This window comes from Hipposideros armiger, unplaced genomic scaffold, assembly GCF_001890085.2.
Source record: "Hipposideros armiger isolate ML-2016 unplaced genomic scaffold, ASM189008v1 scaffold_59, whole genome shotgun sequence".
Classification (NCBI taxonomy): domain Eukaryota; kingdom Metazoa; phylum Chordata; class Mammalia; order Chiroptera; family Hipposideridae; genus Hipposideros; species Hipposideros armiger.
In genome coordinates, this window is record NW_017731409.1 from 4,207,340 (window position 1) to 4,234,856 (window position 27,517).

At 44.6% G+C, this 27,517-nt stretch overlaps 1 protein-coding gene across 5 annotated transcripts; it reads left to right on the top strand.

The window, feature by feature from the left end:
* The first annotated feature begins 1,299 nt into the window (after positions 1 to 1,299).
* Positions 1,300 to 26,838, top strand: MAX (MYC associated transcriptional regulator X). 5 transcript variants are annotated; one of them, XR_002123879.1, is made up of 6 exons: positions 1,300 to 1,585; positions 2,319 to 2,345; positions 9,737 to 9,844; positions 23,963 to 24,086; positions 24,559 to 24,643; positions 25,331 to 26,838. XR_002123879.1 is itself a non-coding variant. In XM_019641397.1 (5 exons), the coding sequence occupies exons 1-5, from the start codon at positions 1,550 to 1,552 to the stop codon at positions 25,513 to 25,515; spliced, it is 486 nt and encodes a 161-aa protein (XP_019496942.1). In that variant the 5' UTR covers positions 1,300 to 1,549; the 3' UTR covers positions 25,516 to 26,838. The 5 variants fall into 5 exon arrangements, 4 of the variants coding, with proteins under 4 accessions (XP_019496942.1, XP_019496944.1, XP_019496943.1 ...); XM_019641397.1 differs by lacking the exon at positions 24,559 to 24,643 and having other exon boundaries at positions 23,957 to 24,086; XM_019641398.1 differs by lacking the exon at positions 24,559 to 24,643 and having other exon boundaries at positions 1,305 to 1,585.
* Positions 26,839 to 27,517: the final 679 nt, after the last annotated feature.

Below are 27,517 nucleotides of genomic sequence, written 5' to 3' on the forward strand. Positions count from 1 at the left end.
CAAAAATGTAAAGGAAAGATTACCACATTTACATGTCTCTTCAGCACAGGTGATATGGGGAGATATGTCACAAAGGTTGTGACAAATACCCCAAATTTCTGTATTCAAAAGTCAGGGATAAAATGGTTTTCATTAGGGAATCAGTAACTTAAGGGAAAAGCTCAAGATTTCATTCATTTTGGAGACCACATGTAATTCGGCTACTTCGTTTCTGTCAGGGGTGAAAGTGTCTTGTTTTTTCTTCCTGTGGGACTTGATGTACACTCTTAAAATGGCAGCAGGGCAGTCTCATTTTTGTTTCCACAGCTGTGAGCAGCATGAAGGCTGGACTGTTCCAGTCTTATACATTATGGCATCCCCATGCTGGCACATGTTAGGTGTTCAATAAATATTGGTGGAATGGATATGATCACACCTCATGCCACGGTGTCTAAATATGATTTTAAATGGATAGGGAGGTGCACTTTCCCGTTTTGATACTTTTTTCTATTCTCAACTATGGTACTCTGAACTGGCGCATTCCCTAAATTGCATGGACTACAGCAAACTCAGAAGAGGCTTCTACTTCCACATAAACGGTTGTCGGGGTGGGGGTGGGGTGGGGGGGGTGTCTGTGAATGTATGAGCCTCACGTGAGTAGCAAGGATGGTCATTCGGGAAGATTCTCGCATCTGGGAGCTGTCCATCGGTGAGGCCAGCCATCCTGCCTGTCCTGTAACACTACTTAACACCTGACATTGACATCTCTCCATAGCCAGATCCTAAGGGTCCTCCTCGTGGACATCCCGAGCCTCGTCCCCTAGTCGGCCGCAGCAGGATCCCCCAGCTGGCGGGTTACGCCCCAGGGCGCAAAGCTGGGAGACTCAGGAATTAAGAAGACAAAGTAAAACCAGTCGCACCAAGCAGAGGCAGCGTTATTTAGGCAGCTGGCTACTCCCCCAGAGCCTCCACCCTGTCCCCTGGGCCCGGCGCCCGGCGCTCAGACCGTGCCCGGCTTCAGGAGCTCCAACTCCCTCCACGTGTCCTGTCTTCCCAGGAGTCTCCACGGCAGCATTGGGAGAAAACCTCCTGACAACTAGGAGTCGCAGACTACGACTCCCATCAGGCTCTGCGCCGCTTCTTTCTCCGCCCACTCCACGGGACACGCAGGCGCTCTAGGCTTCGTCAACAAGCTGGGCTGGCGTCGACTAGTTGCAGTTCCTTAAGGGATTTGTAGTTTTCTTGGCGCCAGCTGTGCCGTCAGTCAAAAGGACGAGAACTACAAGTCTCGGCGGCCCCAGCGTGACGAGCCCGGTCACGTGGCAGGGGGCCGACCGGGCGTGCGTGCCGCCGTTGATCTGGTGCTGCAGTGAGGAGGTGGTTCTCGCCCGTGTTGAGTGTGTGTGTGTGTGTGTGTGTGTGTGTGAGTGAGAGAGCGAGTGAGTGAGTGAGTGAGTGTGTGTGTGAGTGTGTGGGGACTCGGCTTGTTGTTGTCGGTGACTTCCCTCTCCTCTCCACCCTTCCCTCTTCCCCGCCGCCGCTGCAGTGGCCGCTCCCTGGGCCGTAGGAAATGAGCGATAACGATGACATCGAGGTGGAGAGCGACGTGAGTCCCGGGGTTTCTTCCTTCCCTTGCGGGTTGTCAGGCAGGGACTGCGGCCGGGGCTCTCAGCGGGGTGACGGCGGCAGGGGGCCGGGCGGCCGCCGCCTCCTTCCCCTCCCCCGCCTCCCCTCCCCCCCGGGCTCGGACCGCCTCCGTCGCGCTCCCGGCTTGCTCCCCTCCGGGCTCCTGGCCCGAGCGGCCTTCTGAGACTGGAGGTGGGGAGGAGATACGCGGCCTCCTGGACCCTCCCCCTCCCCCGGTGGAGGAGGGTGCTGCGGCCTCCCGCGCCCACCCTATTCCACTCAGGATCCGGGGGACAGGGACGGGTTGCGCCGGGATCCCATTGTCCGGACCCTAGGGAACGGGACGGCGTTCAGGACCTTCCCCCATCGGTCCGTGATCCCCCCCTCTCTTGACCCGCGGATCCTGGAGAGGGTGAGGGAGGACGGCGAGGGGTTGGGAGTGCTCAGATGCCTCGACCTGGGTCCGAGGAAAGGAAACAGTGCTCTGGTCCTCTCCAGCCTGGGTCGGATCCTCGAAGGAGGGGCCGCGCCCGGGACCCCCCTATCCCGCCACCGATCCCGCTGGGGGGGGGTTGGGGGTGTGGGGGAGGGAGGGAGGTCGGGCTGACTCCCCACCCGCCGCTTCCTCCGCCGCCGGCATTTTCTTTCTTTAATGAATGTGAAGTGTAAAAATAACTTCTATATTTTCTATTTTTTTTTCTCTCTTATTCCAGGAAGAGCAACCGAGGTTTCAATCTGCGGTACGTCTCCTACTCTCCATTTCATTTTCATTTCCATTCAGTTCTAATCCTTTTTGGGGTCAGAGAGAAAAAGATCATTTTATTACTTTTAATGTAGTAAACTCTCCTGTTGGTCGCTAAGGTGAGGTGGGACCTTGTTCTGGGGTTCTAGGTGGGGAGGTGGGTTTGCAAATCTGATAATTCTAGATTCTCAGGTGACAAGTTGCAGTGGCTGGATGAGTGAGAGAAGCTATATGCAAAGGAATGAATCGTTCTGAAGTTTTCAGATGGGGGAAATCTAGCTGTCACTATGTAAGTTGTAAATGAGAAATACATCATTCTGAAATAAGTTGTATTATTTCAGGGCAGAGTGGTCAAAAGATTTACTTTGGAACAAGTCGGTTCTAAACCATATCTATGTAGTTGTGTGACGCTGAAGCCACATGCAGTGATCACCTTTAATCAAAAGTCATGTGACTGCTGTAGACTTACAGAATCTAACACACCATGGTATTATTCTACTACAGAAATTGGAAATGTAGAGGAGCCAAAGGTTGAATATGAGAATCACACAGCTTATTGTAGTCTGATGATATTTAAGTTAAAGGAGAGAGATGAAGAAAATAGAAAAATAATTGAAGAAAAGTGGCATTGCAGAGGTAGTTTTGCTAAAAGTTGGTGGTTGAAACCATACAGTGTCATCAATAATTTGTCAGGGTTTTGATATTACTGTTCTCAGTAGATCCTGTGGCTATAGATACGGATGTAGATAATAGATATAACTAATACTACCTTTGGAGTCTGAGACAATACTGTGGGTGTTCCATGAATAGATTAGAGAAGGAAAAAAAGAACAGACACAAAATAAATCAGAATCAGAGAGGGGGAAAAAGAAGTAAGTCTATTAGAGTGTCTGCTGTGAGACAGCTGGGAACAGTAAGAAGTGTATAGAACGGGGGTCAAAAACAGATGCCCCTGGGGGACCCAGGCAGTAAGATAGTCATGAATAAAGTAGAGAGCAGAGGTCAGGACTGGGGTACATGTTATTTTTAAGATCAGAAAAATAACATGTACCCCAGTCCTGACCTCTACTCTCTACTTTATGTAGAGGACTTTTTTGTGTAGGACAATCAGGTTGTTTGGTAGCTTATGAGAATTTGCAGGATGCCACTTTGATACCTCTGATCTAAGAATTTAATTACCACAGGATAAAAGCAAGCACTCTTACTTGTACCTTCATTAGAGCAAGCAAAGATTCTGCAGTTTGTACAAGCAGATAGGCATTAAGAAAAATTGTATTTATTAAGAGCTGATATTTCTATAAAAATCCAAGGATACAGTTGTTCCTGGGGTCTTAAAAATTCCCCAGCTAATAGTCACTAAAAAGAATTTTTTCTCTTTGAAGTATTGTCAGATGCTTAACATTTATACATATATTTGAAAATTCAGTTCCTTTTTTTTCTGAGTTACTATTAATGTGAATGTGGAATTTTATGTTTGGACCCAGTCTATTTAAAACATCTTTTTTTCTCCAAGTCTCTATGAAATCTGCCCCAGGGCTTGAGGGTTAGAGGATGAGGATTTGAATTGGAATTACATTGGCTTTTCAGTGAGAGAAAAGTTTTTTGTGTGAAATTTTGGCTTACAGTTCTTGAAAGCTTTCTGCTTTTCAAAATATTCATCCACATGGGCATTGATGTAAATTGCTTTATTAAATTATTAAAATGTTTCCCCTCTCCTAGAATGCTAATCTCATTGTTTTGTCTAGATATTTTGAGTTTGTTGTTAAGGTGCCTACGATTTTTCCCTTTGATTTTGGGGCTTGGGCAAAGGGAGTGGGTTTGACCCTTTTTTTAATTTGACATCTGCTTGCTGAGACTTTCCAGTGTTATCTGGTACAGGATAATCACAGAAGCGTGGAGAGAAGAAGCAATAGACAAATGTTACAGTGTATCAAACAATTATAAACATGTAGGGTAAAAAGGATTACATTATTTTTCTCTGAATACATACATGTTCCTGACAGTATAGATAATAAATATATTTTTTAAAAATTGGGGGAAGCTATTTGTAAGCTTTACCTTAGTTCAGAAAAGAATGTGGACTTTGAATAACTGTATTTAGGACTATAAAAGAACTTTAAAAAAAGTTACTTGGAAAAGGTTCTGCTGGGTCTTAATATAAAAAGAGATATTCATGTTTCATAATTGTCACTGCAGTAGCTACAGCCTTACTACATGAAAACTGTAGGATACTCCACAAGCACAGCCTTAGCTAAGTGAAGCTATCTAACAGAAAGTGAAACTGATTTGATGAATATTTTTTTCTGTTTCCTCAGTGCAAACAGAAAACAGCTTCTCCAATGACCAATAAACTGTGAAAAAGGAAGTAACCCCAACAATATTTTTATTACTAAATTTAGTATATCTTAGAATTGCACTGATATGTTATTTTTACTATTTTTTTGGAGGGAAAAGTTTACATTTTAAAGGTAATTTTCTGTGACAGGTATATTTCATGCACAGTCATATTTTAATTTTATTTCTGTTTGGCAATTTCCTTTTGGAAAGAATGAAAATATACTAGAAATGTAAGGTTAGCGTGTTGGTCATGAATCCCAAGGTCTTTTTCAGTTTCTTATCCTTCATGATAGCTGAATACATTGCAGTTAGAGTAGACCCGTTGGGGGTTAAAAACAGATTTGTGCAATTTCACTGTTGGACCTTTCTGGTATGAATATTTTTAACTTTTCAGAGCTCTTTGCTTCTTTTGGAATTACAGTGTATTCAGAGGGAATGAACTTGGTCACCTTGAGGATTAGAATTGACTCAGGAAACTAGTGTCTGGAATTAGTTGGCTTGGCAAAAGTGTGGTGTGTTACATGTACTTTGTGTCAGCTTAGAGTGCACAGTGATGTAGAAATGCCGGGTTTGGTTCCTAAATATGCCTGTTTGTTAGAGTAAAGGGCGTTCTTTCTTACATTTGGCTTTTTTCAAGATGCTGGTAATGGTGAAATAGTTGATCAAGAAATGGTTGGTTTTCAATGAAAATTTCCTGATGAAGGCATTTTTACTCTCTAAAATGGCTATAATATAGTGGCATATTTAGATAATAGCATTCCCAAGTTCTTTTAGGCACCAAATGATATTTTTAAAGGGGTCGTTGAAAACATGGTAGAAATGTGTAACAAGCTTCAAGTAGGAGAGGTGTTGGAAAGTAGAAATTTATGGCTTCCTATTAAGGACCTTAGTGAATTTCTCATTCTAGCTGCCCATTATTTCATGTTGCATTTTTCATGTTGATTAAAATGAATATTTTAAGTTGTTTAGAAATTCAGTTTTGTTTATTCTATCTTCCCATCTATCAGAAGTAATAAATAGTTCTTTTCTGTTGAGAATTTTGAGCCTGTGTATTTCTAGTGTTAGTATTAAAGAGTAGCTTATTAATAATCATAAGCAACGCTATCTTCCCTCTAATATGCAACCTTTAAATTTCTTAAAGGCAGTAAATTGTTAGTGGGCAACTCTTTTTTTTTTTTTTCTTTAGCTGAGCCATCCTGCTGCCTGTTGGCAGCTCAGCTCGGGCTGGGCATCGAACCGCTGTTGCTCAGAGCTCAAACTCTTGAGCGAGCTCTTAACCAACTGAGCCACTCGGCCGGCCCCTCAGTAGGCACCTCTTAATTCTCTACATGCTGAGAATTTTCTTTATTAGAATTGAGACCGCCCTTATAGACAGAATTAGCTGTGAGGCAGCCTGCAAGAAATGGTATTGTTCTGGAGAACCTCTGCATCCTTGAATAATGGAGTGTTCATTTCCCCCTACTATTTGCCTACCTAGAACTTGCAGGAAATAAGGCTCTGATTGATGTAATGCCTTGGACGGTAATGCATTCTCTATGCAATAAATTGGAAGGAAATGAAGAGATTCCCTTAAATTTTGAACAGACCTCCTTAGCTTGAAGGACCTTCTGCCAGTTTAGCAACTTCTTGGCTAACGAAATAATCTTTGCTTTCAACATTTAGCAACACTTACGATATGCATGCTTGTTAATATCAGAGATGGACAAATTGTAGGTGAAGATTTTTATTCTGGCGGCCAGTATGGAAAGTTTGGTGGAAATAAAACAGAGGCTGAATAAAAACCTTGGCAGAGATGTCAAAGCTGGAAGTGATTTGGTGTTGGAGTTCCTGTTGAGCATCTGTGGGCCACTCTTCAGTATCGCTCAGCCCTTTAGTATTCCTCTTAGCCTGGGATGCCCTGAAGGAAGGGTTTTCCGGCAGAAACCGCAAATCCAGTGTACTTGAAGAATAGCAGCATCCAACCACTGCTTCCGGTGGATGTAAAGGAGAGGTGTTTGGGGGCCTGCTGTCCAGCCCAAGAATACCTCTTCTGTCTCCTAGAATTTGTTTGGTACCACCCATTTTCATAATCAGACATCTTTCTCGGTACAGGTGAGAGAAAGCTGGCTCATCTAAATTGAGCTTTATTTGTTCAAGACATACAATTGTTTGCTGCCCCCGCCCCCCACACACACACACTTTTAAACTAGTTTTGAGTTTGTGGGAGGATCTCAGATGGGAAGTCTTCACCAAGTTTTTCATTCTCAACTCTGAAATCTTGGCCTTTTCAAAAGGGTTGCCAGCAATGAAGACAGTTCACAAAGCAGTGATAAGCCTGGCAACTGGCCCTCCATTTGGATGAATTAGGGGAAGGGTTGGGGAGGTGGGGTAGCAGTGTTATTGGGCTGGATGGATCTGTGGTTTGGAAATGTTTCCCAAATAGAATTCTCTGCCTTTGTAAAGGTTTTTCATATGCTCTTTCACGCCACTAGAGGTATCACTTAGTTCAGCGTTGCCTGGAATTAGGCATGTTAGTTCTGCATATTTTTAATTTGCTCTTTCAAATGAGGCTTGGGAAGGAGAAAAAAAACATCATTGGCATTGTCTTTCAGAGCTTTAAAATTGACTCTGGTTAAGCGTAGCAGCTTGGGGATGGACATGGCAGCAGGGATTGGTCTAAGATTCCACCCCTCTGCTAGTTAAATTGGACCTGGAACCACCACAGAAATTCCATCCACTACTTTGAGAACAACAGTCCCCAGCCCAGGCTTTCTACCAGGCAGTGGACTGCTGCCTTTCTTTGTTGAGCCAACTTCTCAAACTTGGCTGGCTCCCCAGATGAGAAGCCAAGATTTCTGCTGATGGTCCTCAGCCAAGTTCACTTAACAATCCTCTAACCGAAAGACTTGTCCGTTTGAGTCCTTTCAGAGCTCAGTGAATGGGAAGGGGGTAGTGCATTGTGGGGATGATTTTGGTGTTAGATTAAGTTCGGCTCCACCCCTCTAGTGCAGGACTGAGTGAAACCAAGTTCAACTTGATTCGAGCTTTTTCAGATTTGCAGGACTTTCCCAGAAAGAAAACAGACAATTAGAATTTTATTTGTGTCAACAAGAGGGATTGTGGGTAACTCTGGTGTCACTGCTTCTGTGCATAGCTCTTAAGCTGGGAGAAGGGCCAGGAATCAGGGTGATTTAGTAGACGGAGTATCTTGGGCTGCTGCTGGAGACCAAAGCTGGGCGATTAATTTGCATGTAAATAAACCATCTTAGGGAATATGTTGCAAACACAGGAGAGGAAGTTAGATGCCAAATGCCTTCTCATCCTTCTAAGCACTAGGTACGCTCCAGGTTGGAACCCAGCTCAACCTGTGTAGATGACAAGAGGGAACAGTAAATTAGAAAAGGACTAGGTACTTAAATATATTTAATTCCTTCAAGCTATTTTATACTGCTTTTAAAAGCATCTGTAATTTTTTTGGCCTCAGGTTATCTGGTGTCCAAGCTTGATCATTCAGTTTACCCGTAAATTCCATATATCACTGAAGTTCAGCAGACACTCATTTAACAGTGAATTCACACTTAACAAGATTAGGAGGGCTTTAGAAGTGCTCCAGGCAGCTGCCCTGAAAATGAGTACTATGCTCTGGAGAACCAAGGCTGTGATGGTAGCCATGTGTCTGATCCAACAGCCATAGGTGAGGTGTTGTGCTTGAGAGACCAGGAAGTGATTAAAATCACCACAGCCTTTCCCAGACTCCACTTGCTCGCTAAGGCCTCAGACAGACTTTTAGGATTAGATAATAGAATTTCAAGTCCTTTCCTTCCCACAGCTTGTCTTTATAGATTTTTGTCTGTACATCTTGTCTAGTACAAGGATTCATTTGAGGCTTTCTTGTGCTAACCCGTTATTGACTCTTGTTGCTTCATCTTGAAAATTCCTGGTGCTCTGATTAAAGCTACCTGAACTTCCCCTATACAGACTTGCTGATTAGGTTAGTTCATGTTCAGGGCAAATTCTCCGAGTATGTTATTTTCCACAGTTCCCAAAGTGTAGATGTGACGAAGCTCTTGGTTTAGGTGAGCACGCGTTCGTGTTCCCTTGGAGGGGACACCTGCTGAAGCACTGTTGCAGGGCTCTCCAGCACCGTCTCTTCTTCCTGAAGCCAGTGTTTTTGCCACTCCTGATTTGTTGGCAGTCTTTGCTCCTCTCCTACTGATGGTTCTTTGTGAGTCTAAGCAGGACAGGATAAAGACTTTGGTCCGTGGGTATTTAGATACTGCCAAGTAAGCATGACCCGCCGCCACAGGTGCCTGAGGAAATTGATTCAGAGCATGTGTGTGTCCGAGGAGTTGCCGTCTAAGAACGACCTTTCAGTCACAGCCTGTGTGAGGGGAAGCCCTTGGCAGGATAGCACCTTGGATCCACTTTTAAACAAAAGAACTTAGAATGCAGTTCGCATCTGTATCAGCTTTGTCATAATGATCTCAGATTTATGCATCCAGGTTTTCCAGAGATTTTAGTTTGTGTTGTATGATTTGGTGAGAAGGTCTTGAACCTTTTAGCGAGCTGGAGACCAGAAGACTCATGGTGATGGGTTTCAGATGGAAAGAAGCACTGTGCCGATGACGTAACTCCTTTCCTGGGCATCCACCATGGGAAATTTCTTACAGTGGGGGTGGTCACATCTTATGAAGGGGCCCACTGGAGCATTTCCCTGGTCACCTCCCAGCCGTGGACTGGTGGCTTTTCTGTCACTTAAGTAAGTTGTGGGTTATGACTGGTGTTGCGGGAGAGTCACAACTTTGTCCCCCTGAATAACTTTTATTTTACTTATGCATGCGCTGGATGCATCGAGCTACTTTGGATGTTCCTGTCGCAAGCCTTGCTCACTCCTTTCTCCCCCTTTAGCAGAGCCTAATTCTGGAGACTCCTAACTGCCCACCTCGACACATCCTTCCCAGTCCATTCACCAGGGACTGCGCTGACAGCATATACTTCCAGGCTACACCCCACCCGCCTGTGCCAGGGAAAAGGAATGACTTTGCTAATGTGCTCTTTCTCCCATTCTTCTAGGCTGACAAGCGGGCTCATCATAATGCACTGGAACGAAAACGTAGGGACCACATCAAAGACAGCTTTCACAGTTTGCGGGACTCGGTCCCATCACTCCAAGGAGAGAAGGTGAGTTTATTGAAGCTGATTGGCCATCGCTAGCTTGGAACTTGCGATGGGATGCACTCACCTATCTGGAAAGAAATGTAGTCAGGGATATTCGGGTGATATGGTTTTGTTAACTTTTTATTCTTTGGGAGATCATCACACATCTTAGCTACTCTAATTTGTCCTTAGTCAACAACGTGAGATGTAATGGAGCTGCTTGTAAGACATCAGTAGGAGTTGTCTTTTAAACTTAATATTTTTTGTACTAAATTACTCATTTAAGAAATTATAATAATACGGTAGTTAGAGCCCTTTTTTTGGGGATAACACCAAGGAATCCTGAGGGCAGTGATGCCCTAGACTTCCATGAGAATTTCTTTCATATGGTTCAAAGTTAGCACTTATCTTAAATGAAGCCTCCCAGGAATGTATATGAATAAACCTGGACACCAGTGATCTCCCCGTCTCAACAGCTGTTATTTCAAAGGCTTGTAAAGAGCATTTTAAGCTGTGGAATAAACGACATAGGTAAAGAGCCATGTTCAAATGAAATGGAAGAAAAAAAAAATGACTGCTCTTCTTCTCCCGCTCCCACCACACTGGTGGCCTTCCAGAAACTAATGTTTTTTCTGGAGAGGTAGGCACCAGCTGTTTCTATATTTGGAAAACAAAGTTGGAAGCTTTGAGTAAAAAGCCTATGGGCTAGGGTCACTCCTTGGGATTTGGCGAGAACATCTGTTTGCACAATTAGTTCTCTCCTTGACACAGAATATAACTGCCTGCTCTCTGCAGTAGTTCAGTAGTATAAGTGGCAAACTGGGAAGAAGGTTTGTGTTTTTTTAGTTCAGTGATCCAATGTTTAAAGAACCATTTTAAGAAAAAATCATTGCTCTCAGGTGTGCTTTGAATGGATCTCCCGATTAAGCCCTGTGTTGGGGGTCCTGGGTTTGTTTGGTTATCTAGAATCAAATTTGGAACCACTATGGTGTCATGTGCTTTATACCTTATCTGAGGTGTGGCTTTCTATGTGGTTGAAGCATGGCGTAGGTCTGACCTTTATGAAAACAATAAAACTGGCCATGTAAATACCTAGTATTGCAAAACCAGAATTTGCCATGGGTTAGGCCTACTTAGTATGGACTTGATAATGGCCTTGGACCAAGGTTCTTACCTGGAATAACAACATTCTTGGGCACAGCACTGTCTAAGTACCACAGGAAATCTTTATGATGGGGACAGACTCACCCTTTCAGTCAGAGTACACATGTGCAAAAGATTATCAGTAGTGCTTGTCTGAGCTGTTGACAGTCAGTGCTTATTCATATGCCATGGTATCACTTAAAATGGCTTTGGTGAACTATTATAAATGGACAAGAGCTGCCTTCTCAAGTCTCACATATTAATGAGGAGCAGTGCCAAGGCAGTGCTTCCCAGCAGTGGCATGTGGACCACCCACATCAGAATCACTGTTGAATCTGCCTTTCTGGAAGCAGGCCTGGGGATCTGTATTTATAACAGGCAGGCGATTTTTAGGCATTCTCAAGTTTGACAGCCTTTTGGGAGAGGTGAACCATAGGAGCTCAACTATACCTTTTTCCTGTAGCCGATTTTACACTGCTGTAACATTCTTCCTTATGTCCTTAAAATCGCATTATCCTAAATCCTGTTGTCTCCTTTCTTTAGGGAAGTTGACAGTTTGAATTGGGTAGTCTTGCAAACTGAATAGTTTGTTATTCATTGTGGCCCATTAGTTTATCATTTATTCACTCCATTCAGCAAATATTTATTCTAGATATTAGGAATACAGCAGTGAACAAAACAAAAAAGTATAAGCCCTTATTCTGGTGAGGAGAAGATAGAAAATGAACTGATAAAGATATACATATGATGTATAGTATGTCAGATAAGTGCTATGAAGAAAGTTGAACAGGAAGGATGGGGTGCAGTTTTCATTAGGACAGACAAGAAAACACTGGCAAGGCGACATTTGAACAAAGATTCAAAGGAGGTAAAGAAAAGAGCCATCTGATTGGTGATGAGCATCTCAGGCAGAGCAAAGGTAAGTGTAATAGTCCAGAGGCAGGAATCTGGAGCATTCCAGGGCCCCTGTGAATGAGAACAGGGGCCACAGTGGCTGGAGTGGAATGAGTGAAGGGACTGGGCAGGAGATGAGGTTAGAGAAGTAGGAGACTAGGGGAGGTTACTAGTTGAGGGGCCAGGTTTCATAGAGTCCATCAACAAAGCCCCAGGGTGGGAATTTACAGATGCCACTTAGATTTCAGAATCCTGTCCTGTGTTTCAATCCCATTATTTTACTCTGAGCATGAATAAAGGAAATGGCTGTTAGCTCTAGTTGAACCCAACCCCTTCCCATCTAAAGTCCACGATCCTCATTAATCTTCGTGTCTGCCAGCCCTGTTGCACAGGTGCTGCAGGGAGTCTTACAGAATACTTGGGTCTCTTGACTTCCGAGTTCTCACTAAATGTTGCAATTTTTTTTAAATGTGGTATTTGAACCAAAGGAAATTGGCTAATTCTTGATTTCGATTGCAGTAATTAAGGTTGTGACATTATAAATAATCTCGAAATGATTATTTTATCCTGTGAGTTTTAGGGAGCTTAGATCAGATTCCTGAAGGGAAGGCCTCCAGTCTCCTTTGTGACGCTTCATTTAGTGTTTGGATTACCTGTCATGTGTCTTCTAAGCCTTTTAAAGAGAAGTCAATACTGATTGAATTGGATCCTAATGGGGGATACTTGTATTTAAAAAAAATAGTTTCATGTAAGACCCAAGCTCCATTTATCCTTTGTTTCCTATATTTCTATAATAAATATTATAAAAAATGGTCACCTTTTGCTTAAATGGAAGATCAGTGATAACTAACTTGTGTATTGTAATCAATGAGCACAGCAATTCTATGAGGTATTATACTAGTATAATTGGACAGTTACTACTGCTGTTTGCTGCTGCCATACTACTGTATCAGAGGGAAGGAAACAAGTTCAAGATCATGATGCTAGACGGACTAGAACTCAGGACTGCCGATGGCCAGGTTTTATCTTTCTGCTACACTATAGAAGTAAACAGTTTAAGGTACAGTTGCCTCTACTTTCGAAGGGGTTACATCTCAATAAACCATTGTAGTTTTTTATAAGTCAAAAATGCATTTAATACACGTAATCTACTGAATAGCATGGCTTAGCTTAGCCTACCTTAAATGTGCTCAGCACAATATCCAAAAACCACTGGCAACACATTGCACTGTAGAATATCAGTTATTTACCCTCGTGATGGCGTGCCTGACTGGGAGCTGTGGGTCGCTGTGGCTCGCTGCCGCTGCCCAGCATCATGAGAGAGTATTGTGCTGTATATCCTACCCCAGGAAAAGATCCATGTGTATCGCTTTTGCACCATCGCAAAGTCTAAAACGTAAGTTGAACCATTGTAAGTCGGGGGCTGTCTGTATTCTAAAGAAGTCTTGCTTAAACACTTATATCTTGTTTTTATATTGGGTGCTCCCCTGGATAGATCCAGTAATCTTGGCAGTACGTCATGCCGAGGCTACTACTAAAATACTCTCTGAAGTGGCATGTGTAGGTAACACTGACGTGCAGAGTTCATTTAAAGTTTGTAAATTCTCCTGAGTCCACATAGCTTCTCTAAGAGATAGACCTTTATAGTTGGCAGTCCGCTTGGGTTTTGCCGTAGTCCCCAGTGTTAGCACTGGGGCCCTTGAACTCTTGTTTTAGTCTTTTGTTTCCCATGGAGTTTTTCAGCTAGACATCCCACTGGGAAAGATGGGATGGAATAAGGACCATCAGCCAGCAGTTAGAGTAAGGGAGTAAAATCAACTGTGGCCCCATTTCTTATAGGAAGACATTGCTTTTCTTGCACAGAATTTTTCTTTGTTTTAAGGGTCCTAGGTTGGGTACTAGAGAATATTGCCCAGTAGCTTGCCCCACCCTGTTTATGTGGAGGCAAGCCCTGGTGGCCAGCCTGTCAGCTTGCCTTTGCACAGGGACTTGATTCTGCCCTTCACCCAGTGAGTTAGCCCCAGCACCTGAACCAGAGTGACTACTACTAGTCACACTGTCTCCTTAGCATGGTTGATGTTAGTGATAGGTTATGTTTCAGCATTTCCATTTGTGCTATACAGTGCTTTATAGAGATTGTTCACCTTCAAGTTTCTTGCTAAATGTCTGTTTATCATACTTAATTGCTCTTGCGGGCAAGTGTGCTCTGGATTTCTCCTTTCTGGATAGAGTTAGAGCTGTGTTAAAAAGAGAGACTATAACCTAAAATGAAAATAAAAACAGTCAGCATTAAGTTCAGAATTCCTTCACTTTGGGTGAGAATATAGGGCACTGCCTCTGCCAGCTCCTGTCACAGATCCTGGCACATGGTAGCTCGCAGTAGATACCTGGATTGCAGGCGCCAGAGGAAACAGCAGGCTTGCTCAGCCCTTTAACAAAACCAGCAACAGCTAGCGTGGTTGCACTCACCTGCTTAATTAGGAGCCACATGAGGCTGTAGAGGTTTAACAGGTGTAATAATGTGTCTACTCTTGAGGGTCTTGCTCTCTTATTGGGAAAGAGGATTATTCCTAACAATTAACAATGATAAGATAACATTCTGAGCATCAAATAAGGTTAAAACACTGAGCTAGTCTGTTTCATCGCCATTAAAGCCTCGTTTCCTTAACAGGTAGATATTGAAACCAAAAGTAATGATTCTTAAGGCTAAAGGTCAGTCTCCCTGTTAAACCCAACCAGCACTGTGACCAGGACTCTTATCCCAGTTGTAATTATACATATATCTGTGTGGTCACTTCATGGATGTCTGCCTGTCTCTAGTACCACACCATAATAAGTCCCATGAAGGCAGGGAAAACATCTTTTGGTCATACATGTTCTCTCAGGGCCTGACACTCAGTAGGGAGCAGAGTGAACGTTTATGAACTGAAGGAAGGAAGGAAGCCCCCCATCTAGAGGCTTATGCTGTTGGACACCTTTTAAGGCAGGCAGTTTGCTCAGCAAGCACTGTCTCTACATCATATCTGGGCTGCTGGAGGGATTATCTCTTAAATGAAATGTAAACCACAGCCCTAGCCATTTCACCTCATTACTCACTAAGGTTATTACCTGGCTAGACTCCAACTTGGGCAATTATCTTCTTAAATTGTTGTCCATAGTTGTCCAAGTCTCCCTTAAGCTCTGGGCTCAGCCACTGTAAATGTATTGATTTATTGAATTCTTTGTAAACTACTTATGTGTTGCCAAAAACCTCCAAGGGCTTTTTAATGCCCATCAAAGTAAGGCCTGGCATATCATGTTCTTTAAATAAGGTACCGTATTTGCCGGCGTATAAGACAACTGGGCGTATAAGACGACCCCCTAACATTTCCACTCAAAATACAGAGTTTGTTATATACTCGCCGTATAAGACTACCCCCTCTTCCGCACACCTTCCACACACCAAATAAAAGGTAAAACAATATCAGATTTGATTTGGCCCACTGAAGTGCAAACAAGCGTATTGTATTTCGTGTCACCACATAACCGTTTTGGCGATGTTGAGCCACCATGTCTGCTACATGTTTTTCGAGTTCTGGCCAGTGTGGGGTGCCTCTTCTTAATGCACACTTACCCCTTGGCATACTCTTGAATGCTTTCTCATTTGATTTCCAGTCCCGAACCATCTTTTCTGTTACTCCATATTGTCTTGCAGCAGCACAATTATTATTTTCCTTAGCAAAGTTTATAACTTTCAGTTTAAAATTTGCATCATACTTTCTTTTGGCTGGTGCCATGATAGGGATGATAGGGGTTAGACTGGTGGACATTTTCTATGCTGTACTGTACAATGGTGCAGTATTGTGGTTGGCTGTTGGCTGTATACAAAGCCTGATTTGATTGGTCCCTGCTCCCTGTTTGCCCGCCCTGTCACTATAGCAGTCTGGTCCACCCTTGCATCAGCATCTCCCTGGGACCTCACTAGTGCGCAAGTGCGAGCTCTTCAACATTCTAACAGGCACCATGATAGCGCAAAATCGCGAATCTTCAATGCATATGTAAAGAAATATACGGTAACCCGAATTTACCACACTCGCAAAATCGCACACAGCCGACCATACACCCAGTATGGTATCGCGATTCGCGATTTTGCGCTATCATACTGGGTGTATGGTCGGCTGTGTGCGATTTTGCGAGTGTGGTAAAATCGCCTAACAGCAAAATCGCATAACAGCCGAGCATACACCCAGCAGCGCTGCTGATGCCTGAACGGTATGTGGAATGAAGTGGGCGGGCATCGGGAGGCCACTATGGCACGGGGCAAGCACTATGGGCAGTCTATCTGAAGTGTACCTAGCGTATAAGACGACCCCCCACTTGGAGGCATATTTTTCAGGGCCAAAAAATCGTCTTATACGCCGGCAAATACGGTACCTAACTTGCCCTCTTGCCATTTCTCCTCCTCCTCCTCTTATTGTGAAGGTGTTTGCACCCTCCTGTTTTCCCAGGAATGTCATTCTCAGTTATCTGTGTTCTTTTCTTTCCTCAAGGTCCAACTCTAGCTTCACCGCCCACATGAAGTCTGGGTTTTGTGGTGAAGAGACCCACTCACGGGGCTCCTAGCCGGTGCATTCTTTTCCTGCTCATGTGCTTCCCTGTGCTTCTCCCCGCTGGTCAGTCTCCACCTGTCTGCCTTCAGGGCTCATATCAAACACTTCACCACCTGTGAAGCCCATGTTTTCACCTTCCCTGTAATCTTTTACAGGGAAGAGTCGCCTGTGTCTTATTTCTGTGATGACCTTATACCTAACTAAAGGGTGCACTCTGAGGGAAGAAGCGTTGTCCATCCTTCTGGAAGTCTCCTCAGTACAGAGTGAGGGAGGCTTACTCCCATGGAGAGGACTAGAGAGCCAAGAAACTACTTAATGCTTTTTCCATCTTGAGTTTTGGAAGGATAGAGATTGGTTACTAGGCCTTCACTTTAGAATTTTTCTTTCTTTCTTTCTTGTTTTTTTCTCTAACATAAAAAACTAGAAAAGTGGGAAGAAATAAACAGCTGCCCCCCAACACAACTATAAACTTTCCTTTATTCTAAGATTATAAGACAAGAATTGCCCAATAGAAGTTTAACGTGAGCCACAAATACATTTTAAATATAATTTAAATTCAATTAAAATTTCTGGTTGACACAGTTAAAAAATAAACTGGTGAAATTAATTTTAATATATTTCATTTAACCTAATATGCAAAAATAAGTATGATTTCAATATGTTAAAAATTACTGAGATATTTTACTTTATTTTCTTTCACTGTCTTAAAAATCCAGCCTGTATTTTATATTTACAGCACATCGCAATTCAGACTAGTCACACTTCAAGTGCTTATTAGCCACATGTGACTAGTGGCTACTGCATTGGACAGTGCAGTTCAAAGATACACACTCTTGACCCCACACCCCATTTTAATATGACTGAAATTGGGTGCCATCTTCAAGTGGATGTCAAAAAAAACTTGCCTCTTCACCCCCGGATACCCTCCAAAGCTGCTATAATTAAACCTAAAAGTTTATTGGTGGAGTCCAAGAAACAAGGAAATGGTGGCATCTGTGTTTCCTTCTGGTCTCTTCATATGCATGTTTTATGTGGGTAAAATGTTACAGCTTGTTTTCACGTAACATGCTTTTCTCCCAGGTGATAGCATGTTCATTTTTAGTCATTAGGCATGTTTCTGTTGGCCATTTAGGTTGCTTCCAGTTTTGTATTTTTACAAATAATGTAGTGACGGCCATCTTGGTGTATGGAACTGTTTCCATCACATCGATGGAGCGCTGGGTCTAAGGGTCAGAACATCTGGCTTTTTGCTGTGTGTTGCCAAAATGCTGTCCGGGAAGATTGTTTTTATGTCTTATTTTTCTTCTGTTTGTTTCTCAAGCAAATTCTAAAGACTAGTGTTTTGGTGTAATGTCTTTTCAGAGTACCAATTTTACCAACATTGGATTTTTTTTTTTTGAGGGTTGACTAATTTAGTAGGCAAAAGTGTAGTAATTTTGTATTTTGTTTATTACCTGAGATTAAATTCTTTTTTTTTTTAGATTTTTTTTTTTTTTTTTTTTAGATTTTTTATTGAGGAATTGGGGGGATGGGAACAGTGCTGGGGAATTGGGGGAAGGGGAACAGACACGTTGCTGTCGTTTTTTTTGTTCTTCAATCTAGTTGTGGAGGACGTTGCTTCACTGGCCCAAGTTGGCACCATCATTGCGCTCTTCCCGGGCGAGGCAGATCAGTCGCTGGCTTCTGGACGGCCGCTCACTGCGGCTGCTGGCCGCTCACGCTGGCTGCTGGCTACATACGGTAGCCCATGGCAACCCACTGCCACAGGGACTGCAGCCTACGCCGTCGCCGGCGACTCATGGCAGCCCAGCTCCAGGTTGAGCTGTTGTTCAGCATCTTAGCTGTGGAGGGCAGTGTCACTGGCCCTCATATGTGGGATCCGAACCGGGGCCCTCTGGCATCCCAAGCGAGTTCTTAACCATCGCGCCACTCGGCTGGCCCTTAAATTCTTTTCTACATGTTTATTCACTAGTGCTATTTCCTCTTGAGGTAACTGTGCTCCTGTCCTTCATGGTAAAACTTTGATGGGGAAGAGTCACACCTACATTTCAAACTCCGAAGGGCACAAGAAAAAGAATACAAAATTTAAAACATGATTTGTATTGACTCTTAAATAGCTGACTCCTGGCTTTAACTAGCCCTTTAAAGGTTGTGAATGCTCTGCCTTCCCCTACTAATCAACAGAATGGTCCTTCGAGTTGGGGAGGACCTAGAAACAGGAAGCCTTTGAGGGGTCATGTGGCTGTGCTGGCTCTAACCCCACATGGCCTTCCAGCCTCTGTTGTTGGCATTGATGGGGCTTCCATATTGGAGTTAATTAGTTTAATGTGAGCCACATTTGTGCAGATTCTTTAATTTTTGTTTTCAGAAGATGGCATAATTCAAATGGAAATGTACACTGGCTTTGTCCTAGCCCTCCCTTTACCTTAATTTATTTATCATCTTGTGCCGGTTTCAGAAAATAATGGCTTTATTTTATTTAAAATAACTAGTGCAAAATCAAACAGGTGTCATTTGGAGAGTCAGGCAGTAGTTCTTTTGTCATTCCCCAGGATATGGCATTTTGGGTCTTGGGATAACAAGGCAGCTGTAGCATCAGCCCAGTAGGATCTGATTTTGTCAGTGGGGAGGATATCGGAGCCAGCCGATATCTCGAACGGTCCTGAGGGGGGGGGGGCGTTAGGATTAAAAAACAGAAGAGAGAGAGTTACCAGGAGGACTCCAGTAAATACTGAAGCCCCGAGTTTATTTTCCAACACCCTTATATACATCCAGGGTACTGCAAAACAGAAGGGATAAACATGCATTACCTCCTTCAAAAGTAGATCATTAACTATCTACTGGATACTTTAAAGGTCAGGGAGACCTTAGGGGTAAGCCTCCCAGAACACTTCCTTCCATTAACCCAAATAGCTACAAATCTTCTGTGTCTCTTTAGGAACTGGCCATACTGGCCTGGTACCTCACTGTTAAATAAACATCCTACAGGTGCAAAACAAGATGCAAAACAATGCATCACTAAAGCCAGCCTGCACGGCTCCCAACCGGAGGAAAAGTGATAAATACAGCTAAGTTCATCGTTTCTCGAGTCAGCATTAGGACACTAGGGAAAGGCAATGGTGTTCTTAATGTTAGCAGTGTAGTACCACTCTTATCCTTGCCTTTCCCAGTCTGCTTTCTGTTGGGTTGTCGGAAAAGTCATGACGTATTTTTTTCTCTGTTTTCCGTTGCAAAAATGCGTCATGACTTTTCCAACAACCCAATAAAACAACTTGGAGTTCTACACAAATCCAGGTTACTGTAATACGACAGCTCCAGAAACGTGTGGAACTCCTGCCTCAAAAAATTTTGAGAACCAGTGCCTTAAATGGGACTTAGTAACCTTGGATGCCATCCTAAGCATCAGTGTTAACTACTTCAAGAAGCATTTGGGGCCTTAAAAAGGTACGAATTAGAATGAAACTCGGGTTTGGGGAGTTTGGAGAAATAATGTAGTTGATTCTTGCCTCGATACATGAAGTGGGTGCACTTTGTTCCCAAGCAGAGTTTGTTCAAATGGGGACTCGGTTGACCCTTTTCTCTGTTTCCTTGTTGCTGTGGGCAGGGATGCAAATTTTTAGGCAGCTGCCGCAGAAGGAGCAGGAAGCTGCTGGGCACCTCTGCCAGACCAGGTCTCCTCCATTGTCCATTTAGGTTTTATCCTTCTTAAGTGATGAGCCCAGCTCTGGGGGGCCTGGCAGCCCCGCTCTGGGGCCAGGTGCAGGCAGTTCTTCAGGCCGCCTTGCATCTTCAGGCTCTTCCTTCCTCTCTGTTTGCTTGTTCTCTGCTAGAAGCTTATTTGGTTTACACCTGTTTTAAGAGACAGGAAAACAGCCTTCCCTCAGTGCTGCTATTAACAAGCTACTTGTGTTTTTCCCGTTCTTTTTCGACCTAATTCTAAAATCTAGTCTTCATCTTTGCTTCAGTTTCAGCTCATTTCTGTACCCATAATCTGCCGAGATCATTTACCTAAACTTGCACTCCTCCAAGGAAACCACCCTCACCAGGGTCTTCATTGGCATTCTTGTAGACAAATGGGGTCACTCTTTTATAGTCCTTTTCCTCCTACTCAGACTCTCCTCTCCGTGACAGTACTGTCCCTCTAAATCTATTGATGATTTTTATTAGTGCCACAGCCTCCTTTGTGTTCCCAAAATATGGGTGTCCTGGACGCCTGGGTCAAATTCTGACTCTACTATCTAGTAGTTATATAACGCTAGCTAAGTTACAGCTCTCTGCCTCAGTTTCCACATTTGTGAGATAGGGGAACTAATACATCAGTGGTTCTGTGAGGATGCCTGGCATTTAGTAAGCACTCAGTAAGTGTCAGCTGTTGTCATTGTCATCATACTCATTGGTATAGCGTGTGCAGCCATGGCTTTGGACGAGATCTAGCAAGGCTGTCCAGTGGCCTTCTATGTGGCTCCCAAATGTGAGAGCCACTGCATTCACTCACACTGCAGTGTCTGAGACCCAGCAGCTCCTGAGTCTCAGGGCTGTGCCCAAACCATTGAAGAGATCTGTTTCTGCTCAGAAAGGCAGAATAAGCATTAGTGCCTTCTAATTGTAAAAATGAGCAGGAAAAAATATTCAGATCCTTACTGGGTATCCAAAGGCAAGAGCTGATCTGTGGACATGTTGACTTACCACGTTCTGTCTGCTCTGTCACACTCACACAAAGATTGCTGACTCAGCCAACTGATCCCGTGTCAGAAAACAGAAACTGAAAGCCCAGGGCCACATAGTCCATGCAATAAAGCCCAGGATTCTTGGTGGCCTTATGTTTACTGTTCCATACTATAAACTCATAAAGGCAAGGAAGGGCCTGCCCACACCCTAACCCTGTGGCCGGTCACATGATCTTGTATGGTTTGGATAGCTGGGAGGAGGGAATTGGGACAAGTCCAGGATTTTCTATAATAGCTTCAGCCTTTGCATTTTCTTCCCTGGACTAGATGTACATGTACATTTTGAGAAGTTCTCTGTATTTTGTGCTTTACATTTTTTTCTTGTTGGATTTTACTCCTTGTTGAGTACCCTGGGAAGACCAAAATAAAGTTAATTAAACCATTCCTTTGGACTTGCTAAGGAGTCAGGGCCACCCCGAGTGGCCTGGGGTTCTGCTTTTGAGAGGGGATAAAGGAAGAGCTGTGCTTAGCATTCTGAAGGCCTTGTGCTGGGTTTGTACCAGTCCAGCCTTTGGGGACCTCTTGTTCCTAAGGCACTCTGTGTCATTCATTAGAAGTTATCACACTGCACATTCGCAGGTGCTCTTGTTCACAGATTTTGCTTTTTTTCCCTTGTCCCAGATGCAGATGAGTAGAAATGAGAGCTAATGTTGCTTTCTGGGTACTGTTAATTGAAAAAAATCAGCAAATTTAAAAAGAGACTGTGATGTAAATATGCATAGCAATTATATCAGTGATGGAGTGCATAAAATTTGGAGGGCTAGGTGGGGTCTGAGAAAAATTCTAGTCAGATAAAGAAAAGCCATGGAGAGAAATACTATGTCTGCTGTCACGGAGCCCATTAATGACAGAGCCTAGAATGTACCTGTCTCCTGGATTCCTAGACTCTTCCTTGTCACTCTGCCACCTAGCCTACAATCTTTATTTTTAATCCCATCTCTAGCATCCAGAAAGGCAGGGTATTTTAATTAGCTCCATCTAATCATGTGCCTTTCCTATTTTTTCATTTTATCACCTAATAATTAGGCCCTAGTAAGTTCCCTTTGGCAGAAATGGGAAACAGCATCTGAAGTGGCCTTGCAACTAGAGTTGCAAGCCCCATTGCTAGGTATTCTCATTCTTCCTATGTAAGCTGATTTATTTAACCAAAGCAGTACACCTGGCTTTGTCTCCACCCTTATGCCCTTGCCTGTGCTATTCCTCCCAGCCCAGAGTGACCCTATTCCACCAATTCCACTTCGTTGTAACCCAGGGTTCACTATATCAGATGGGAGCGTGTGTGCACACCTCTGTGTGCATGCACGCGCACAGCCAAGGCCAGTGCCTGCCACACAGTAGGTAATTGCCCCAGCCAGAAGCCATCTTTCCTGTGGCCTTTCTAATCTGTTTAATGCCTAATCTGTACTACTCATATTACACTTGTTGGTACTGCCCTGTGATTTGTCTGTATAGATATGTTTATCTCCTCCACTAGATAGTAAGCATCTGAGCAAAGGAATCCATGACTAATAACATTTTGTTTCCCTACAATGTTTGCTCAGTACTTTGCACATGATTCACACCAGATAAAGAATTCTAGTACTTATGAAGACTGGTGAATAAACCCAGGCCTTGCAAACCTCTCTGATACTCAGCCTAGCTGAGTATCATAAATTGAGATTGTCAGGATTTAATACAATTGGGTTTAGTTTTGCTAGCCTGAGTGTGGGTGTTTTCTTTGTCCTTTTCCCCCCTGCTGTGTTCTGGTTGTTGAGGACCCACTGGGGTTATACAGAATTGGTTGAGTACAGCCCTACTCTGAGTAAGAAGTTTTGCTATTTCTCAGGAGCCTGGGTGGCATGAATGCCACACTTCAACTACCAGATTACCCTGCCATGGGCTTCAGTTCTCTTGGCTTCGTACCATTCTACCAATTCGGCTGGTTGACTGCCCAGTAATTCTGGCCATTTTTGCAACCTGGAGGGAATCTTCCAGGCGAGTTTGACCTCCAGGGGCAGAGTAACCTGACATCCATTTTATTGACTTACTGACTTGTTCCCCTGACAGAGCAGTGCCTAGGCTACCCACAGCCATGGTGTAGGTGTGGTTGCTTCCTGACATGGCCTAATCTCATGCCCTTCCTGTGTTGACATCAAGCTCTTGACAGCTTTCACGAACGTGTTTTTAGCCAGCAAGGCTGAAATAGTGACGCAGCAGCATGGCTTAGCTGGAAATAGTTAACAGCGGTCTGAGGATTTGGCTGAAATCTAGGACCTTGACAAAAAACTACTCTCTTCCATCCTTAGCCAGCTTCAGCCAAGGTCTCACTTTTACCTTTCTGGAGCATCTGCCTGGAGTAGGCCCCAGCAGAGAGGGATGGCCTAAGCTCTCAGTTAAGTAGTATTTTCATGTTTTCAGACGTAGCCAGGCTGAAGACTTGAAAGCAACCTAAAGAGCCAAAGGGGATGGGAGGAGTGGAATACAAGTTCAGGAGACAGACGGACCTGAGTTTGAATCCAGGCTCTACCACTGTCTAGCTGGTGATTTTGAATAAACCAGTAAACTTCTCTGAGCCTCAGGTTCCTGTGGAGCTACCTCTCTGAATGCTGGTGAGGTAAGCTGTGGAAAGCACTTGGCGCAGTGATTGGCACAAAGAAGGCTCCCAGCAGCAGTTACTTTGTTTCCTCAGCCTTGTCCCACCTCACCCTCCTGCCTCCCTTCCTCCTTGCATCTGTTGCAGAAAGACATTTCCTCGCCATTTGGACTAGGTCTTTATTTTGTTCCCTTTGCTTTTTCTCATATTGCAACAGGCATCCCGGGCCCAAATACTAGACAAAGCCACAGAGTATATCCAGTATATGCGAAGGAAAAACCACACACACCAGCAAGATATTGATGACCTCAAGCGGCAGAACGCTCTTCTGGAGCAGCAAGGTGAGCGCTGGAGCTGGTGGGGCAGCTGGCCCTGCTGTGCTCCAGCCTGGTCAGGGCTTCGCACCTGGGCCTGCAGTCAGCACCAGTTACGGAGCGTGTGCTCAGAAGCAGCTGCGGCCCAGCTTCTGCGGCCTGAGTAGCTGAGTGGTAGAGCCATCCTGAGGAAGGACCTGAGCCGCCAGTGAGGGAGCAGTGGAGTCTAGGGGTTGGACATTTGGAGACTTTTCTGACCTGATGGCTCCCCTTCTTGGGGCTCAGGTGCTCTGTCTGTAGTAGGAGTCACACCTGGAATCAGGTGTCTCAAAAGAGCTGAGGTCCTTGGAGTGGAGTGTGCTGTGTAAGTACCAGAAACTCCAGGGGTTCAGGGACAGTGAGCTCTCCCCATTGTCAATGGTAGTCCAATCAGGGCAGCCTATGGGCCAGGCCCATGCTGTTCTCCAATGCTCACATCCGCCTTTTCCTACAACCACAGGGGAAAGCGAGAGCTGATCAAGTTCTTTGTTCCTGGGGAATTCACTTCTCTTCCTCCCTCATGGAAGATGCAAGTAAAAGGAAATGCAAGTAACCACCTGGGTTAGAACACCTCAAATAAAATAAAATAAAATAAAATAATGGGTTGACCTTCCAGGCTCAAGATGAGCTAAACCAAGGGATGGGCAGAGGGAGGTGGCAATGGGTTGGTTACTGGGCCGAGCAGCCTGCATGTAGGGGCTTTGTGTCAAAAGGCCCAGGTATTCTGTGTGTATTGGTGACTTGCTTCCAAGTGTCCAGCTTGTCTTTCCAAGTGGATCTTGTACATGAGAGCTAAGCCAAAGCTTTTCTTTGGCAGATACGTCTTAGGCCATCCTTTCCTGCTGGTGTGGCCTTCACACTGTTGTGGATCCTGGCATTTCCGGGCCAGCTTCTCCTCTGTCACTGCACTGTTGGGTCCCACAGGGAGCTCATGCTCGTCTCTACACTGGGCTTCCAAGGCAGGACGGTGACATCACATGCCTTCTCTTTAGGGTTGGGTGGCATTGCACAGTGGCTGGCCATGTCCACTTGGCCCCCAGCTCTGACTGGGAAAGGAAGAGGGAAATGAAGTGTGCTGGTGGAACAGCCACCAGAAGGGAGTTATTTCTAAGCCACTCTGAGCCTCGGGGGCCAGCAAGCCCTTCGGAAGAACAGGCTGGACCCTGAGCTGAGACTCGATTCCACCCCCAGTCTCCAGAAGGCTGTAACCCTCTCGCTTGGTTGCCTTTCAGTCCGTGCACTGGAGAAGGCGAGGTCGAGTGCCCAACTGCAGACCAACTACCCCTCCCCAGACAGCAGCCTCTACACCAACGCCAAGGGCAGCACCATCTCTGCCTTCGATGGGGGCTCGGACTCCAGCTCAGAGTCGGAGCCCGAAGAGCCCCAAAGCAGGAAGAAACTCCGGATGGACAGCTAAGCTCCATGGGGCAGGCCAGCAATAAAAACTGTCTGTCTCCTCCGTCGTCTCATCCTCCTTTCAGTTCATCCTTAGAACCTTCAGAACCATTTAAGAGACTCTATTTTTTTTCTTTTTCTTTTTTTTTTTTTTTTAATTTTATTTTTACGTAGAAGCTCTTGGACAACAGCTCTCGTTCTCCTTCCCCGTTCCCACTTTTTTTTTTTTTTTTTTAACGTTTCCCTTCAGGGATTCCCTGTCCCACCAGGAATTTTTAAACCAAAACACCCCCCAACATGGCAGCTTTTTCTGTGGAGGAGAGACGGCCGGCCGGACCTCTGAGCACATGGTGTCCTGACCACCCACCAGCTCCTCCAGCCCTGCCGGGCACAGCCCGGAGGACTCCTGCCCCTCCAGGCCTCTCCTCCTGGGCCACCCTCACCTCTGATAGACTTTGTGAATCTGTGGACTGCTCTACTTTAAGAAGATGACCGATTTAAGAAGTAATCAGAATTACGCCCTCTTCTTTTTAAGGATTTTTTTTTTCTAAAAAGCTATTTATCGCTCCTATTGAAAGACCAGATCCTTGAAGTTGTTGTGGCATGAAAGGAAGTGGGGACAGATTTGCAACACAGAGTCTTTGGCCTGTTTCACTCCTGCTTCTCTCAGCCAGCCTTAGGGAGGGCTGCATGACACACGTGGTATGTGGGGGGCACGGCAGCAGTGAAGCGGTAGCTGCCAGAGGGTGCCAGGGGGTGGGACAAGGAGGGAGGGTCGGGTGGGGAAGAGGTTTTGTATTGAGGGCCAGTGATGATGTTTTGATATTTATTTCCTGCTACTGAAATTTGAATCTGAGTGAACTGTCCCTATTTCTGATGATGTCGGTATTGCAAAGCGACAGATTCATAAAGTAATGATCAAATCTTCCTTTCTTTCTGTGTGTATTTCTAAGAAATAGAGCCAACTGATTTTGTATGTAAATACCAAGAGCAATTTACCTGGTACTAAACCCGCACCCTAGTGCGGCCCCTTCCCCACCCTCGCCTCACTCCCTTTCCGACTGTCCTGGAACCCATCCCCAGTGTGTGATCCAGCCCTGGTCTGGCTGCGGTCAGCAGATCCCAGTGAAGGGTTTTGTGTGTTTAGGCTGCATTTCTTTGTCTTTTTCCGACTCCGTTCCCAGCATTTGCTGATTTCTAGTGTATACTCTGTAGTCTCAGTCCGTGTTTGATTCCATTCCATGGAAATAAAAAGTATGTTGTACATACTGCCGAAGAATTGTCTTGCAAGTTAAGGCTTCCCCCTTTACTATAAGACTATAAATAAAAACTTATTTTATCCTTCTTGGTAGTGGTGTCTTCTTGCCCTTGCAAAGGCCAAGATGGTTAAGAGAAGAGCCCTTTGGAGGCCCCTGGGCTTGTGTGAAACCCTGAGAGAGGGCAGAGGAAGCTTACATGGCCTTACAGAACTGGGAGCAGCCGTAAGCCAGTAGTGGTTCCCTTTCTGTACTAAGGGCTTACCTCGGCCTGGGCAGGGCAAGGGGTGGATACTTTGCTCATTGGATAGGAGCTTTTAAAATTCCAACAGGGATGGGGTTATCTGGGGCAATATTTCTAGATCCACTTCCTGATAAATAAATGACCCTTGGGGAATTGGTAGCCCAGCTGTGGGTTTACGTTTTTCCTGGTAATAAATGCCCAGTTCAGAGGTGACTGGTGTTTCCTAGGACCTTCCAGTTTCCAGAGAGTTCAAATATAGTTAGAGGAGGCAGCAGAGCTGGCAAGGGCTGGAAGTAAAGGAGGCTTCAACAGCATCGAGTTAACTCAGTCTAGGGACCAACGCCAGCCTGAATTTGTTTGACCTTGAAAGGAAGAGGGTTTATGGCCAGAACACAGCTCAGCTTTGGTTTTCCTGTCTGGCTGACAGGAAATATTGCTGTTCCCAGACCAAGGGAGAGAGTGAATTCAAATCAGTTCTTTGATTTGTCACTCTCTTTAGAATGGTAGTGCTGAGGTCCCTTGCA

What these genes read in the sequence shown, in the direction of transcription:
- MAX (XM_019641397.1), top strand. Translation starts at nt 1,550, where the DNA reads ATGAGCGATAACGATGACATCGAGGTGGAGAGCGAC. An exon ending in CATCACTCCAAGGAGAGAAG is followed by an intron (nt 9,845 to 23,956) that starts GTGAGTTTATTG and finishes TTTCTCATATTG; the next exon opens with CAACAGGCATCCCGGGCCCA. An exon ending in CGCTCTTCTGGAGCAGCAAG is followed by an intron (nt 24,087 to 25,330) that starts GTGAGCGCTGGA and finishes GTTGCCTTTCAG; the next exon opens with TCCGTGCACTGGAGAAGGCG.